Source organism: Ceratosolen solmsi, unplaced genomic scaffold, assembly GCF_000503995.2.
Source record: "Ceratosolen solmsi marchali unplaced genomic scaffold, CerSol_1.0 scaffold26, whole genome shotgun sequence".
Lineage (NCBI taxonomy): Eukaryota > Metazoa > Arthropoda > Insecta > Hymenoptera > Agaonidae > Ceratosolen > Ceratosolen solmsi.
The window spans coordinates 1,088,310-1,106,542 of NW_011948442.1; the positions used below are offsets into that span (position 1 = coordinate 1,088,310).

General features: G+C 27.3%; 3 protein-coding genes across 3 annotated transcripts; 2 read left to right on the plus strand and 1 right to left on the minus strand.

Moving 5' to 3' along the window:
- Nucleotides 1-487: 487 nt before the first annotated feature.
- Nucleotides 488-9,331, plus strand: LOC105365830 (uncharacterized). The gene is made up of 3 exons (XM_011504087.1): nt 488-630; nt 8,206-8,480; nt 9,083-9,331. The coding sequence occupies exons 1-3, from the start codon at nt 546-548 to the stop codon at nt 9,329-9,331; spliced, it is 609 nt and encodes a 202-aa protein (XP_011502389.1). The 5' UTR covers nt 488-545.
- Nucleotides 9,311-15,138, plus strand: LOC105365784 (uncharacterized). The gene is made up of 2 exons (XM_011504031.1): nt 9,311-9,358; nt 14,273-15,138. The coding sequence occupies exons 1-2, from the start codon at nt 9,333-9,335 to the stop codon at nt 15,093-15,095; spliced, it is 849 nt and encodes a 282-aa protein (XP_011502333.1). The 5' UTR covers nt 9,311-9,332; the 3' UTR covers nt 15,096-15,138.
- A 371-nt stretch (nt 15,139-15,509) lies between these two features.
- Nucleotides 15,510-18,044, minus strand: LOC105365786 (ATP-dependent RNA helicase DDX24). The gene is made up of 8 exons (XM_011504032.1): nt 17,403-18,044; nt 17,189-17,334; nt 16,819-17,108; nt 16,535-16,757; nt 16,359-16,470; nt 16,125-16,242; nt 15,872-16,049; nt 15,510-15,809 (listed from the first exon to the last, which is right to left on the minus strand). Exons 1-8 carry the CDS (start codon nt 17,904-17,906, stop codon nt 15,542-15,544), a joined length of 1,839 nt encoding a protein of 612 aa, XP_011502334.1. The 5' UTR covers nt 17,907-18,044; the 3' UTR covers nt 15,510-15,541.
- Between the last annotated feature and the right edge of the window lie 189 nt (nt 18,045-18,233).

Below are 18,233 nucleotides of genomic sequence, written 5' to 3' on the forward strand. Positions count from 1 at the left end.
AAATGTGTTATTTATGTGAAGATAAATAAATATAAAATAAAAAAAATTGTGTAATTATTTATGAAAGTAATAACATAAAATTAATTTATTTATAAACTAAATTAATTTAATAATAAGATTAAAATAAATAATTCAATAAGTATAAAAATATTGTGTTTTTATATTTTTTATTTAATTATATATATATATATATATTTATAAATACAAAAAAAAAACAATACATGACTCTAATAATAAATATTAATTTATATGTCATATTTTAAACAATTTAAAAAATAAAATATTTACATAATATTTTAATGAAATAGATATTTATATATTTAATTGTTTGTATTGACAATAAAATTACATACTTTGAAGTCCATTTATGTGTACACGTTATTAGATGATTGATTGTAATATAATTATAGTATTAACATTTAAAAATGCTATAAATATAAGATAATAAAATTTATAAACTTTTGTATACTTTTATTAATCCTCTAGGATGGTTTTCCATAATATCAGGTAATGGAACCACGAATTGTGCTATAGTCTACCGAAGAATGGAAACGCTCGTACATGCAGGAGTTCCGGCTTTTTTACTTGCAGCACCTTTCCGAGCTTACATTCTAACACATTCTAAAATGGGTAAGTTACTTGCATATGCAATCTAAATTTGTTCTATAATTATTATAACAGAATATAAATCCAATTTAAAAATTAATTTTATTATTGATAATACGTGATTTTATAACAGTGATCAAAGAATACAATTTTATTTATATTTATTCTATTAATATTTTATTATTTTACTTCGCAGTTTGATAACATTTTTTAAAGGGAAATTATGAAGTGAATCAATGCAATAATGAATTTGAATATTTTTCTGCCTACTACGAATGTTTTGTGAACTAAAATGAATAATATTTCACAACAGTACAATATTTATCTAATGATCGAATTAAGTAATGAATATAAGATTTTAAAGTTAACTTATATCTTCTATTTGTATCTTATTTGTATAAATCTGGTCTATTGTTAAGTTTATTTATTTATTAATATAAATTTTTTTTACAATAAATTTAATAGAAAACATACATTTTACAATTTTCATTAATAAACCTTATCGCCGATAGCTATTGATTTTTATAAATTCTTGCAATCGCATTTTTAACATAAGTGCAGCATACTTTCATAAAGAATTATAAACAAATAATTAATATTTCATGTTAATATTGTTTGATTGCTTGGATATATTTTATTGCTTTTATTTAGACACTCAAGTTCCAGATTTAGGTATTTTAAAATAATATCCGTACTTATTCATTATTATAATCCATATGTATGGATAAACTATAATATAAAAATTAATTACTAAATTAAAAAGTTTTTTTACCCATGAAAAACTGCGATATAAATTGATATAAATGTAAAATAAATAAAGCTTGTACAATATCCAATCCAATTTTATTACTAATAAATTAATGTGAGTAATTTTAATATTTTTAAAGAAAAAGAAGGCGAACTATATTTTTTGTAATGCAGAATCTTAAAAAAAACATTTAACAATAACGTTAATCTGTATGCGCATAATTGACCATTAATGCAAACTAATGAAATAAATTATAAAATTCTAAGAAGTAATTTGTTATTATTTGTAAAAAATAATATATATATAATAATTACTAATCAAATTCCATTATGTAGTTATGATCGATAATTGAATTTTAATGATTAGATTTCAATTGTTCAATTCTTGTCAACTGTTTAATTATTCAAATCTTTTTTCGTAATCCGTTTCGAATTTATCCGTGGCTGAATTAAGATTTATTTAGTCTAGAAGAATAAATAATACATAAAATGAATAAACAAATTATAAATAATACCTACAGTTATCTAAAAATAATTTATATATAATTATAATTTTACTTTCATACAATGGTACTTACAACTACATTTTTGTATATGAATTATAGAAAACAATTAATCTATAGTATATTTATATATAATTTCTTCGAGTGCAGTTATTACGTATTCAATAGCGTAATATCATCAACGAGAAAGATTTACAAGTTATGGGAAGCAGAGAAGGACAAAGCGGCGAATTAAAGAAATCCAATAAAAATTAGTGACTCCAAAAGAGACTAATAAGTCAAATACACATTCGTAGTTTTAGGAAAGCAAGATTTGGATTATCACTTACAGCTTTAATAACGAGAAAGCTGAGGTCTTAATTTATTCACTCTTACATGTATACGTTTTTAACACATAATAGAACTGGGTGTTCAAATCAGTATCAATAATAAAACGATAGATTATTTGAAACAAAAATACTTTTTCATTCATGGATAATACTGAACGCCAAAACATAAACTTATTCTTTTAAGATATTCCTAGCTTCGCATTCACTAGCTTTATATATTATTTATATCTTATTCAAATATTGTTGTAATTAATTTTATGAACTATTATAAATAATTTTATAAACGTTAGAAACTACATTTCAATCGTAACATTAAATATTGAATAAGTTGAATAAGAAAAATAGTTCTTTCCTTTAAGAAGAAATTAAAAAATGCACCGTTATTTTCCTATATTTTTAAACATTATTCATATTCATTAAGATTGTTGTTAAATAAATAAATACAGACATACATATGTTATACATATGTAACATTTCATCGATAGCCAATATGCTTAGAACTTATCTGCACAAACATTATAAATGCTCTTTTCTTATTATTTCTACTTAAAAAAGATTACCTTTAGCACATATATTACATTTTTTTACTGCTTGTGAATTTTTCTTACGTTTGCAGTAAAGAATTAACGCATTCGAATAATAATCATTGAAATCGTTTTTTAATTACTCGAACTTGGGATAGGTATTCGGCTCGTTTAGTGATTTTTTCCATTGTTCTTTGCACGCTAAGTGAGCCTGCGTGAGTTGATGTACAGTTATGTAGTCCCACGAGTTGCTTTCCAGTTCTAGTTGTTGTGGCCCTTTTAGTAGTCTTTTGCGTCACGAATGAAGTCTTCTAGTGATTCAGCCTCATCTTCTACTTGTGGAGCATTGGCAAGGGGTTGGTCCAGGTGGAATTGGACAATCGCGAATTCTACCTCTCGGCTCTCGGCTCTTGGCTCTTGGCTGATGTTTTTGAACTGACTCCCTTATGTCCCAACGCAGCTTGTCGAGTGCGGTTTGTACGCAGTTAGCACCTGAGTTCTTCTATTTTCCAATTACAGGGATGATTATTGTTGATGTTATAAATGAACCCTTGTTACTCTTTGGTGATTGGAACGTGGCGTTAGTGGATACTTCGTTTGGAGGTTGAAGATTGTAAGGTTCCTGATCCTCCTGTCGTGGTGCCCTTGATGTTAGCCCCCTGAGAACGGGGAGAGCGGGGAGGTTGTAAAACTCTCGCCACTTCATCGAGTAGTGCCACGTGGGGAAGCTGTGACTGCGTCATGCTCTTAGGCACAAGTGGCTTCTATTTACAGGTTAGGCTCAACACGGTATGGAATTGAAGGGGCGACGCAGACTTCTCGCGTCGCACGGACTAAAAACCTCCATGGGTCCGTACTGGTAGCTGGAGATACCGTGTGACCTGGAGGAAGGAGAGTCGTACACGATGCTGATGCACTTTGTTACTTGCGAGATGACTGATTAGGTTTCCTTCGGACTCAGTTGAGGTCTTCCCTGAATAGTTGAGCCCTCTGCAATCCTCGCGCATTCTTTGTGAAGTATTCGTGATGTAGCAAGGCTGCTGACCATGATTCATCTAACTAGGCTTGTTCCTTATTAAATGCCTTGTGAAGCTCATCGACTCATTTTCGTGCGCTTTGGCCTTCATCTAAAGAGATATTTCAATGGGACGTTGGAAATTCTTCCCCTATCTCCTTACTTGATGTGATGCGATTCCATTGCATTTTAGCTTTCAATGTGAACTCGCTGGATAATCGCACAGCGGTAGCGCTACGAGTCATACGGTTTTCTGCTTCTGTGGTTATTGATGCGTCAGAGCTCGTAGAATTCTCGTGGTTTGGTATTTTCTTGATGATAAATCAGTATCCTAGGAGAAGAAACAATTGACTGTTTTGCCAGCGAGATGATTCCTAATTAAGAGTTGACGTTCAACGACGTAGCGGAACAGATGTCGGTAATGGTAGTTTGAAACACTAAAGGTTTTAATGGTGTTCTCTTAGATAAATGACACGTCCTTCCATGTGTTAACACCGAGATAACGTTAGCTCTACTATCCGACTCAAAGGACTAAGTGTTTGGAATCCCAGCCACCAGAATGATCCAAAGACAAAGGTAGTTTAATTAGACCGTACTGCCGGTTTAATTAACCGGTAAAAACAGGGCTGACTATACTGGACACTCTTTGTTTTTCTTTATGAGGGAGAGAATTGCAAAAGTCACGAGACCATGGGCGCTGTCATCGGCGACCTTTACAAGGCAAAGAATCGCAAGAGTCACGAAGCCATAAGCGCTCTCATCGGTAATGATAATGTAGCGAGGGGTTACCAAACAGTATCGTCGCCCTCTTCAGCGGTCTGGTAATAATCAAGTTGTAGAGGCCTGACCGATAGTGTCGGCACTGACCCGTAATAACAATAAACGATGATAAGTAGCTTGCTGGTGATTCCAGACTATGTCGTCGCTCTCAATCCGGTCTGACTAGGGTCAAGTTGCGGAGAGCGCACCGATAGCTAGCCAGCTATAGGTAATAAATAATGTAAACAAATAAGTATACCTTGCACGGATTCTCGTAGACAGATATGTAGAAGTTTCAACTGTTATGACTTGCACTATTTCACTTTGACTTAGTCAACAAGACTGATTTTCTTCGCCGTCTGTTGCTCCTTATATATTATTTCGTACATTTAGAGTTAGTAATTCTTGGAGATTCTGTTAAATTCTCGGAAAGCAAGCTTTAGTTGGTTTGAGAATCTTTCTTTGCCGCTATATGGATACGGTATAAGGCTTTAAATACATCGAGAATTTTCGTAGCGACTACTTCAAATATTATGAATTATAATAAATTTAAATGTAATGGAATCATATATTAAATAAAGCAATAAATTCTCATTGCTGGGTACTTCAATCCTGAACAATGCACTGCATGTCGAGATAGGTCGTCAATCTCAGGATCCTCTTAACGTAGTGCTATTGGTGGTAGGTTTCTACACTGAGAAGTAAGAGGTCGTAAATCTCTCTATCTCTTGGTGTAGTGATACTTGATGGTGTCTTGTAGAGTGTAAGAGTGTATGGTTGCACCGTAAGACGGATTTGCGTTGTGGCGCAGCAAGTGTGTGTGGTGATCGTGTTAATGATAACTTGTGAATGCCTTGTATGCTTGGGCTTACTGGTTGAGGTTGGCGACAGAGTGCTCTCTCAAGAAGCGTGAGATTTCTTTTCTCTGTAGGGGAGGAGGTTGCTGCGATGACCCTTCAGCACCTTTCCCTTGCAGGAGTCGCTTTGAATGCTTACACAATTGATAACGTATTCTCTCTTTGGCGGTTCAGCTAATAGAGAGCACTTTTTCCATGATGATCCTGTTAAGACAGACAGTGTTCCGTGTCATAGCGTCTTCACTAAGAGAGAGAGCGAGGCTCGTAGCGTGCTTGCTTTATATATCCACGCCACAGATCACTTAACTAGCAACAATAGACAGGTGTTGCTATATGGAAAGCATTGCAGAACGTTCGAGAGTAAAACTTTAGTTGTTTTGAGAACTCTAGCAAAGCAAAGCTTCAGAAGGTTGGAGAATTCCAACCGACATTGCTATTCGGAGACCAGATAAACATCGTAGGACGAACGAAACCAAAGCTTTAGAATATTCGAGAATTCTCGGAATCAAATGTTTACAGAAATTCAACAGCTAGAATTATAAAATTCCAAGAGCCAAGCGTCTTGGAAAATGTTCCAATCCTGAACAGAGCTGAATATAGTATTTAAACAATATTTATATGAACTTTTTTAATAATTCATAATATGTATATTTTATCAAACTCGTGTACCACATTTGCAAATCAGTTAACAAAAGATTTATAGAATATTAGAAGGTAAAATATTATTTATACTATTTCGCTTAATATCCTAACAGATTCTATGAATTTTGATGTAACAATAAGTATTTAGATGAATAAAATTTACCGCAGCAAATTTTCTTTAAAATGATGAATTTATGAAACCAATTATATATAGCTGAAATGTTAAAGCACCACATTTGGATAATGACAGATGACAAATAACATGTTTATGAATTACAGTTTACAGTTACTATTATTTTATTATAGAATGTTATTTTAAGTAATCAATTACTTTATTTGCAGATATTTAATTAGTTTAAAAAATTTTAATATAAAGTAATTTGCAAAATTTCCAATTTCCATTTTCTATATTTGAGTTATATCTTTATAATAATTTTTAAGCCGATAATTAAATATTCCTCCCATTTTCTATAGCAGCTAATTAGCTATTGTAAAAATTGATTAATTTCTATTTTATTAAAACAATTTAGTATTCAAGCATTCTGTTCAGAATTTCAGTCACCAGGTAGTTGAAGGACCAAGATGGTTGGATTAGACCATGTTCATCATTTTGCTGGTGGTAAAGTGAATAAGTGAGAGGTAAATGCTTCAATTCAGTAATCAACACAATTGCTTTTCGTGCTATTTATTAAATTTTAATTTACAAAGACACGATTATGATTCTATGTTGGTGGTAAGAATCGTTGAGATATTATCGTTCATTAGTGGTTTTATGCGTGGAGGTAGCAAATCTCCAGGTCTTTTTGGTGTAGTGCGCTTGGTGGAAATTTAAGATACCGAGAAATGAAAGGTCGTCAATGTATAAAGTATAAAAAAATGGTTCAATATCTCAGTGTGTCTTCGTAGTGTGCGCTATGGCACTTATTAAGATTTAGCGTGGAGTTTTGGAGTTGTTGATGTTTCAAATATATCATCGATAAACATTAAAATATATTTTGAAATATTTTTCTAAAAGTCAATTTTTTTGTCAAATATTAAAAAAAAAATTAATAGAAAAGGAAATAAAAAAGGATATAAACTACTTCAAATATGATTAACCATAAATTTTATTGTATATTATTTGTTTTGATTGTTATATAAGAAGAATGCTGTAATTTATATTGTATTTCTATTTTCTTTAATTAATATTATAAAATATGACATACACCTTAATGATTTATTACTTACATATTTTCTTAATTCGTGTAATTATACATGGTTAAAAAGTATTAAAATCAGATTAACTAGACAGACATCGTAACTTGTAAGCATTTGCATAATTACGGATACAATTTAAGGACGTAGTTTTATTAAAAAATATATGTACTTATGTATACAAACATATATTTTTATCTATTTTTACATATTTTTATATATTTTATTTTTAAATATGTACAAAATTGGAAATTAACATAAATAAATATTAATTTAAATAATTAATATTTTGAAAATAACAAGAACAAGTGTAATGATTCAACAAGATAAATTATGAAAATTTTTTTCGTCTACTGAACTAATGATAGATCATACAAATGCATATGGATAATGTTTGATATTAAATGTTGGTTGATTCAAATATGTTTCAAATTTCATCTAATTAACATAAATCTCTAACGTTTAATATATCTAGAGATTAAAGATGAAAAAGGTGCTGAAATTAATAATAAATTTATACTTAAACATAAAAATCAATAGAGTAAACAATTCAAATATTTTGCTATCAAACAAAATTATATTTAAAATTAGTAAGTATTAAGCAGATATTAGTAAATTTGAAAAATTAAACCCAAAACATTGAAATTATTATTTATTAAGTTTTATATTTAGTCCGAATTATTATTCAAAATAAATTTTTATGTAGTATCTCTCGTACGTGTAACATTATAAATAAAAGTAATTATTGAAGAAAATATTGCATTTTTGCCGTAAATAAAAACAAATTAGTGAAAATTCTTCGTAGAATTAATTTTTTAATGTTATTTATAATAATTTGAACATTTTATTCAAAAGTTTATAAAAAACTGTGCTAGAATTTTTATGTGAATTATTTAATACATAATTGATAAAAAATTATAGAACATTTTTTTTGTATTTTAAGAAAATATAAAAATTATATAATTGCATATTTTATTAATAACTAATATTTAAAAAAAAAAAAAATTTTACTCTTTGTATATACTACAGAAAATGGAAACTTAAGGGCTCATTACACTAAGGCATTCATTCGTGCAGGAGAAGTTCTTCGACTGGTAGCAATCTTTCAAAATGCACGACGTTGCACAATATCTTTTAATATTGTAGGTAATTTATCTGACCGTGATCAATATGCACAATGCCTTGATTCTCACGGACGTGAAATTTTCGCACCATTTTCTGCTCGTGGCGAATTTTATGCTGTTTGCCAAAATGACGATTCTTCAAGTAACATCAATACAAATAGTGATACACTACTTTATAAGGTATAAGAAAATTCTAATAAAAATATATGAAATTTTCGAATAAATACTAATTAAATATTTATTTTTAACATTAATTAGTCTTATGTAATGTAATAAATTACCATTGTCTATATGTAAATAAGTTTGTAAATTTAGACCTAATATTAATACATTGAAATAAAAGAATAATGTAATTAATACATAACTTATACAAATCTCATTTTATATATTTAAATACACAATACATAATTAAATGATATTTTATATTTTTAAAATAGACCAAATTATAAATAAGATATATTAATTTATTATTTCTTTTCAAAGATCTAAAACTTTATCATTTTAAAAATTAAAAAAAATTCTTTATAACATAAGTAATTAATTAATATGTACTATAATAATATTTATCTATAATATTTTATAATAATATCTCATAATATACAGTTTTATATTACAATTATAAAAAATATAAAATGTTGCACACTATAAATAACATCAATATTACTGAAAATCAGTTGTGTACCTAACTGACAGTTGAAAAACCACATTTTCAATTGTTTGGGTAACGCAGTGAAGATACGACATTAAGCTAATGGGAATACGTGATGTTCGTCTACAACAAGGTGCAACACTTGGCGAAGCGGCAATTACCACTTCGAGTGCGACTGATAGCGGGACCCCTGCCGATTCCGTTACCTCGTGAATATGGTGGTTTAATGCAACTTGAATCATCCACACGAGGTCCAATCGTGTTGGGATGTTTGATACCCGAAATACCAATCTACGATCCAGAGATGCTTGAACTATTGGTAACCGGAAAGAGCGCACCTAGAGTTCGAAGAGCAAGGAGCCAGACTTTTAACGTCTCATAAAATGCAGCAACTTTTAACATCTTGCGGGTATGTTGAATAGTCTTTTATTAATTAAAAATGTTGACAAAACATTCTATTATTAATTAATACTATAAGTTTCATGATTATAATATCTATAATACTTACAGTTTTAAAGATTATTAATACCATTTAGAATATTTAAAAATATATTGAAATTTTAAGATAATTTATACTTATAGATAATCTAAAAATAAAGTATCAAAATACATTAACTTATTTTTTGGTGTATAAAAATATATCATTTGAACTATTTGATATATTAAAATTTATTACACTATAATGATATTGACTTTTCTAATTTTTAATTAAAACTTTATGTTTAATAAATAGTACAAAAACAATTATTTGGTTTGTAAAATCTATTATGAAACTAAAATCTTTATTTCTTCATTTTGATGCAGCTTACAAAATCATAAATAAGATTCATTACACAGTCAGATGTTCTTTTAATATTAATTTAATTTGATTTTATATCTTTTGAATATTTTTAGAAAAATAATTTTTTGCATTTGTAATTCGATTTAACGGACCATATTTTATACGGTAGTATTTTGAAATGTAATTTATTTAATATTATTATGTGGCTTCCTTTTAATATCATTTATTTAATTATTTAAATAATGCATCTGCCTTGATTTATTACACATACTTAAAGGTATAAGAAACTATACAAAATTAACATATAATTAAAATGTAATGAAATAGTGTATTATAATTGAAAGCAAATAAACTTCATGAAGCTACCTAAAAGGTATATAAATAAATGTTATGGATATAATTTACTATATATTATCAAATATTAGTTTTTTAAATAATGTAATTCTGTATGAATTAATTAATTTCTATTTCGTAAAAGCATCTCTAATTCCATATTTGGGAATATTAATATCTGTTGTAATTCTTCTAGAACTCAATGTCAAATGATTTACAATCAAATGTACCTATTGATTAATTTATTCAGTACAAATAACATAATTAAACAAAAATAAAGAAGAAATATATTTATCGAAAATTAATTTAAAATTCCCATATTTCATGAAATTATGTTTTGTTTCCAAATTAATCTTAATATAAATTTAATCTAAATTAATCTAATTAAATACTTGTATAATTTAAGTGGATTTTATTTCTTTTTGAGAATGAGTATTTAAATAACTTATAATGAGTGTAAATATATTGCGATTATTCATTTTATTCGTTTAATTTATGCATTCCCTGAAATAAAAATAAAAACTTTTTAAAAATTACGTTAAAGCATTTTTAAACACTATAAAGTTACGTTTAGAATTTTGATATTCTTTTAAGATTACCAATGCATTAAAAAAGAGCTAAATATTTTGTAGTCGATCCTTTTTAATAACAAACTTTGTATGCGTCTTCCATGCTGCTTTACAAAAAAACTATAAAAATTTGTCAATCCAAGTTTTATGGTACTGTCTTTTCGTTTATAAAATTTATTTTTATTACAATACACTAACATTGCTTCTTTTAGGATGTTTCAATTTTGGGTTAAATTTAGTATTTATTTATGAAAGTCCTCATTCATTTATGGATTTCCTTCATATCTATAAATTAGACAAAAATACATTATCATTGAAGTTGTTCTTAATTATTCCATTGATGATTGAAAGATGTATAAGCAATTTTCTTGAGTGCTTCGAGAAAGATTACTTTAAAATATTAAAAGAAGAAAAAAATAGTTTCATAAAAAACTCTTCTTTGTGTAGTTTCAATGTACAGTATGAAATTATCAGACAATAGTAATTATTACATTGGAGATGAAATGTATAAAAGTCTCATGACTTACCATTACCCATGAAGGGGCAATGCAATTATTTAATACTACATGCAGCGTTTCCTTTCTTTCCTTTATTAAATATAATAATGTAATAAATAGTTAATAATCATAAAGTGTGTGAATGAAGGTGTGAGCAAATAATTAGAGGAAGTTTCTTCAATAGTTTTACGTGCTGAGGAGAGTGTGTATGCTCTCCGTGATGTGAGGAGTGACTCCTTCCCTTCCGAGAAGTGCCGCTGTAGTAGTATGCGTCTGAGCCGCCGCTGTTGTACCGCTGCTGCCTAAGTGAGACTGGGTTGCTCCTGCCTTTGTGTCTGTGCGTAGGAACTGCTGCTGTTGCACCGAAGCGTTCTAAAGGGGGACCGCTGCTGCTATCTTAGGGTCGGTGCAATCCGTTAATATATGTAGTATGATTCGATAATTTCACTCTTGATTAAGTTAGAAATATCGCGTTATTCGTTAAGTTTGATTAGCGGATTCTAAAATGTGACTTCACTATTGTATAGTCAAATTGGTTACTGGTTGAACAATTACGTACGTGTGTATCTACAGTGAGTGATGACTGTAGAAAGAAGTTTGAAGACGGAATAGTGAGCTGCTATGATATTGCGTAATCGCTATTACGCTAAGCTGAGACAAAGACTGACTGGGGCGTGGCACGCGCAGTCCTTAAGTATTCTCGTAGTCATTTTTAGGCGCCGATAGCGATCCGGTGTCTGTTACTATGCCGGTATTTGTCGTGACGTCAATAAGCATAGTTTTTGTGAGTTTCATTGTTATAATTCTTCGAAATTCTAGTCCTGTATTCGGGTTTTCGGCGTAGAAACATTATTCGAGTTCGTTAGCTAGTGTTTATAAACAACCGTTCTCGCGCTTATACCTCTCCCACTTTTGTATTCCGCTTTCAACTGTTCAATCCGTAACAATTGTATAATCATGAAATTGATAATCTTTTTTGTAACTTCTCATATCCAAAAATAATTGTTATTAATTTAAATTATATTTATTATTTTTTATTTTTTTTAATTATTTGTCATTTATTTAAATTAAAAATTTGCATTCAATATAATAAAGAAAAGATAATAAAATAAATATAATAAAAAAATAACATTGAAATAATTTGTGGGACATTTAATCATTTGTGATAAAATTCTACTTTAAAAATAAAATGAAATGATGTGATGCATTATTAACTAGGACCAATATTCTGTGCGTAAAGTGTGCAATAATTGAACTAATTTTATTTCTCATACATTATTAAAATATATTTTAATTTTTCATTTTAACTATAAAATTAAAAAAAAATGAATTCTTAGTAATGAATTAAAAATTTTCTTACTATATCTTTGATTATTTATTTGGTACTGTCATATTGTTAAATTAATTGTATTATTTATTTAACTTTATAAATTTATAAATTTAAAATATACAGCAAAACAATGCAAGTGTTATCTAAATATTTATTTTATTTCACTTAATCAATAAAACATTTGGTTTTTAATTATTACCTTGAAACAATCTCAATGTATTGTTACATTAATCATTTAGTTAGATAGACAATACACAAAATAAATGAATGTTACGTAGATTTCTAATATATCCTCTAAATATACTTTTGTATGTTTTATACTTAATATCGTAGCATAAAACTTAAATTTATGTAAACAATACGATTGCCAAATTAAATAGAAACTTACAAAAAGTATAGTACTCTGATTTGCAACCAATTTTAACAATGTATTTTTTATTATTATCTAGGTTTCAACACTTTTTTGAAAATCGCTTTATTGGTTACAGATTTTCTTCTTAAATGGACTTCAAAATTGTAGTAGGTTCGTTTGTATAGTCTAACTTATGTTCGCAAATGGCATTATTTTTTAAGGGATCAACCTTACTTGTTTTTAGATTTATCAATTTGTTTTGCCAATGTTATTTTTTCCGCCATGATACATGATGTAGATTCTGATGTTCTTGATTACTAGTTTAGTTGGATTAGATTAAACCTTAACTACTGGAATGAATTAAACATTGGAATTAAAATAAAACATTAAACCTATTCCAATAATTGTGTTTATTTAATTCATTTCATATATAAATTCATACAAAATAATAATAGTGGCTTGTTGTGTTACATAGGACTATTTACTGTGTTTACACTTGTGTTTAATATTTCATAACACAGTGTTAAATTAAATCTAATGGCTTACTTATATAACTTACAATTTTGATATAATTTGTTAAAATTCTTCTATAAATATATACCTAGTTTATTAAAATAATCTTTAAATTCTTTAATTTCTAATATATATATATATGTTGATATATAAACTATTAAAAAATTTATATAAATTAAGTTTGTATATGATGTAATAAGTAAAGTTATGTTAAAAAATAATTAAATAAATGATAAATTTCTTTATTTTTTGTGTAATTATTAATTGGTTGGGTTATAATTGTCCATATTGTGTATTACAAATAAGTATAGATAGATATAGAAGTCAGAATTATATTTATAAAATCTCAGTTATTATATATTACCCATATTACATCGACACAGCGTAAAATGGTATAATTATAAAAAATTCCTTTTAATTATTAAGTATTCATCAAATTTAACAAAAAAAACAAGTAAGATTTAGAAAATAAAATAAAATTGCAAAAAAGTTTAAATTATTAAAAAACTAAAAAATTATTAAACCTTATTAATTTAACTTAAATTCTTTTTATTTTAAAATGTCGATATTAAAAAGATAGTTCTTATATTTCAAAGAAAATAGTGAAGGTCAAATGAATATTGATGTAAGTATAAGATTGCAGAGCAAAACGGAAGAATTTGTATCTGTATGTTAATGCAGGTTCAACTAATCAAAGTTGTATTAGAAGACATGGAATTATGGATACAAAAAAAAAATTAGTATATTTGTAAATTCATTCCGAGTAAGTAATCAATATAGAAGCATATATGAATGTTATTGTCATGACAGACAATTTATTGTTGATTTTAAATATATTTTATATCTATAATTATTGTTAATTTTAAATGTAAATATTTAATACTGTACTAATATTTTTCAGATAAGAATACTATAACATTTTAAAAAGCTAAAAAACTTTCTTTACAGCCGAGCAGTGGGAAATCGGGCAACAGAACCACGAGTGTCTCCTCAAAACCTTTACCATGAAGAAAGCATTAAAGAGATACATCTTAAAAAAGTGAAGACTAAATCTGTAGCAAAGCCCATTCTTCAAAGTTTACGTGAAAGTTTAGAATATTTAAAAAAACCAGCTACAACAAGCAATAGAACTAAAGCTCAAACCATTAACGTCAATATTAATCAAAATTTTAACACTGGTGTAGGTGGAAGTAGCATTTTTGAATGCATCAGCAAATTATGCCAAAGTAGTCGATGTCGTAATCCTGCTAAGAAATCAGCTTCCTTTACATTTTCTATACGTCCAGAAATTTCAATGAAATTTAATCAAAAGTATTCGAGCCTTGAAGCAACTGAATTTAACAGTTATTCATGCGGGTCTGTAAAACAATCCGTTCAGCGTTCTGTATCAACAAGTGCTCTTGCAATGCCAACTACTAATTTTGCTGATTCACCTTCTTCATCTTCTGCATGCGTCATTCAACTTCAACCAGATTATTCGCGCGTCAGGGATAGTTTAGCACCACCAATTCCAAAATCTCAATTAGCTACGATAACGTCTTCTACTCAGTTAATAACCACTAAACCAGATGATATATATACAGAAATTTGTGAAAACCAATTACCTGTATTACTACATCCAAGTGGCCATATTATGGCTCGAATAAAAATACTTGTTGAAGACAATCAGCATTGTGATAGGAGTTATCAACAAGACTATGATCGATTAGAACACAGAGAAATTGATCGAAAGTATGTTAATTCTATTTTCGTGGGACGCAAACAAAATTAGAATAATTATCAGTTACAAAATGATAGTTATTCTTGCATAATTTTGATATTTTAATAGCGCTGTTTATGTAATTTTTAGAAATATAAGTATATAAAACATTTCCATTTATAATATGTTGATAAAAATAAAAATCATTCTAAAATAAAATAATGGACAAGATAGATTATTAAAAATAATTAAAAATAATAAGTAATTTAAATTACAATTAATAATTATTTAATCCCATTTTCACATCCCACAAAATTACAAATATATAAATTGGAAATATGATAGTACATTATGATAAAGTATTTACAAGTTTTATATAATTGTTATTAATTTTCATTATATGCAGTGGACAAAATTCAAAGAATCTTAAAATTTTGTCAGAATTTATAAACTTACTTTTTATACTAATTTGTTTGAATAATTTTTTTTTTTTTTAATATTTATTTTAATTATTTATATCATGCAATTTTTTTCTTTTTCTTGACAATATTCTTTCTGCTACAAATACTCAATAATCTTTTACTTGATTTTGGATTTTCATTAATAACTTGTTTCATTAAATCTATAGCTTTCTGGGAATTTTCATTAATTGTAAGAAACGTATTACAGTTTTTAGAATAACTATTAGAAAAAAATGATTTTCTTATCAGATTAGATAAATGATTTCTTTTAACTTTTAATAAACGTTTTACATTAGTCATTCCCTCAATGCCAATAGTATTCTCACTAAAAAATAAATCATATTTATTTAAACATAAAAATACAAATATTTATATTTTTATAATTACAATTGTTCATCGTCTATCAAAACATCCATTTCATTTGCTATTTTGTGCAACCATCCTTTTTGATAATTTTTTCTGCGATATTGTAATTCAAATTTATCTATTTCTCTAGCAATATTTACTATTTCTTTTATATCAACAAGTAAAGAATCAATAATAGGAAAATTTGGCAAGTCTTCAGCTGTAAATTGGATATATATGAAAATAGATCTACTTCTATATTAATTTTTTTTTTTTTTAATAAATTAATACTCACTACGATTAAGTGTTTTACAAAGTCTAGTATAAAAGTGTGTTTCAGAAGGTTCCATTATTAAAATAGTAATACCCTCCTTTTGAGCTCTGGCAGTTCTTCCACTCCTATGAATATAACTCTATGATATAGATTAAAAGAGTTAATTTTTTATCAAACTAAATTTATGATAGTATAGATTCAATGGTTATTTCTAAAAATATCTCTAATTATTAATAAATTAAATATATACACAACCTCAGATGTTCTGGGAACTTGATAATGAATAACATGATCGATACATGGTATATCTAATCCTCTGGCAGCTACATCCGTTGCTATTAAAAGTCCATAATAATCATTTTGAAACCTTAAAAATTGGGATTAGTTGAAGAATTAAATATTTTTTCAAATATTTCTTGAGTCATTGTTACCTTTCCAGATTTTTAAGTCTTTGTCGTTGGGGCATACTAGCATGCAATGGTAAAGGACTACAATTTAAAATTCCAAATAATGTTGCTAATCTTTTTACACAACCAATACTATTACAAAAAATTAATGTTCGTCCTGGATGTCTTTTTAAAAAGTAATAAAGATAATAATCTTTATGATCTATATTGCAAACTATTCTACATTCTGTTAAATTCTTAGCAGTACCTTAATAATACAAAAAATATATAATAAATTGATAAATGTCCTTTAAATCAGAATAAAATACCTGTAGTTTTTGTAATATCAATGATTTTAGGATGTTTCATTTTCAACATTTCAATCACTTTTTGAAGTTTTTGAGCAGGTAAAAGTTCAAGGATTTTTTGTTTAGTATTTTTATTTATCTTACTTTGTGGATAATAAGAAACATTATGTACTAATGTTAATGTAGCAGAAAATACAAATATTTGACGTATAACCTCAGATTTCTTTGAGTTTATTATTTCTATAATTTTTTGCAATTCCAAAAAATGACCTTTTTCCATCATTCTATCAGTTTCATCAATTACAAGATATCTATTCATGAGAGAAACAAGATATTTATTAATGCTATTATTTTAATTATACAATTATTTATAACATATCCAATGTTGCACCTAATTGTACGTATTTTACTTAAATGAGGATTTCCGTCAAATATTAATTCCCACAATCTTCCAGGTGTTGCTATAATAATTTCAGGTCCTTTACTTAAAATTCTTTCTTGTTTCACAGCTGCTAGTCCTCCAACAAGAACTGCAATCTGTCAATCTTTATTTTAATAATATCTATGAAATTAATAAATTTAATTAAGTTATTAAATATAAATACCTTTATGTCTGTAAATTTTGCTGCCTTTGATAAGTGATTTTTTATCTGGTAAGCTAATTCTCTGGTAGGCGTTAAGATTATAGCATACAGTGGTTTTAATGAAATGCTTTCATAATTAAACTTAGCCTTACTATTTTTTATCAAATTATCACTATTTTTCATTAAATAATTTAATTTTTCTTCTGAGTTAAAATCATCATTATAATCTTTGTCAGTACTTTTATAACTTGTTATATCACTAATATTAATTTTTTTTAATTTACCTTTAAGGCTTTCTTTTTGTTTTTTTAATTCTAAAATACCATTTATAATTGGTATTCCGAACGCTAAAGTTTTACCACTACCAGTTTCTGCGGCACCTAAAATATCCCGATGGTCAAAAATTGCTGGAGGTATAGATAAAGTTTGTATCATCGTCGGCGAACAAAAATTTTGTTCAAGTAAAGCCTTTATTATAACTAAAGGTACGCCTAAAGGACTCCAGTTTTCAATATTATTTAACATACTTATTTTTATACTGATATATAAAAATATTATTAGTAATTAATATTACTTCTAAAGTACTGAACTTTGCAATAGTTTACCTAACCAAACTTTTTTCATGTAATGTACTAAACAGCGGTTTATTCATGCGCACTAGCATTGATCGCAATATTCCAATGCAAATCTGAAGAAACAAAGTGTTTTACTTTTTAATTTAATTACTTATTTGTTAAAATTAAAAATATATTTAAGAACTAATTTGAATTTAAGGTGCAATAAATTAATAATTAGTTTGTTCAATATAAAATAAGTTATTTGGGTGTTAATTTAATTTATTGTATAATGCTT

What these genes read in the sequence shown, in the direction of transcription:
- LOC105365784 (XM_011504031.1), top strand. Translation starts at nt 9,333, where the DNA reads ATGCAGCAACTTTTAACATCTTGCGG. An exon ending in CAACTTTTAACATCTTGCGG is followed by an intron (nt 9,359 to 14,272) that starts GTATGTTGAATA and finishes CTTTCTTTACAG; the next exon opens with CCGAGCAGTGGGAAATCGGG.
- LOC105365830 (XM_011504087.1), top strand. Translation starts at nt 546, where the DNA reads ATGGAAACGCTCGTACATGCAGGAGTTCCGGCTTTTTTACTTGCAGCA. An exon ending in TCTAACACATTCTAAAATGG is followed by an intron (nt 631 to 8,205) that starts GTAAGTTACTTG and finishes TATATACTACAG; the next exon opens with AAAATGGAAACTTAAGGGCT. An exon ending in GTGATACACTACTTTATAAG is followed by an intron (nt 8,481 to 9,082) that starts GTATAAGAAAAT and finishes GTCTACAACAAG; the next exon opens with GTGCAACACTTGGCGAAGCG.
- LOC105365786 (XM_011504032.1), bottom strand. Translation starts at nt 17,906, where the DNA reads ATGTTAAATAATATTGAAAACTGGAGTCCTTTAGGCGTACCTTTAGTT. An exon ending in TTGTAAAACACTTAATCGTA is followed by an intron (nt 16,050 to 16,124) that starts GTGAGTATTAAT and finishes TCCAATTTACAG; the next exon opens with CTGAAGACTTGCCAAATTTT. An exon ending in TTGATAGACGATGAACAATT is followed by an intron (nt 15,810 to 15,871) that starts GTAATTATAAAA and finishes TTTATTTTTTAG; the next exon opens with TGAGAATACTATTGGCATTG.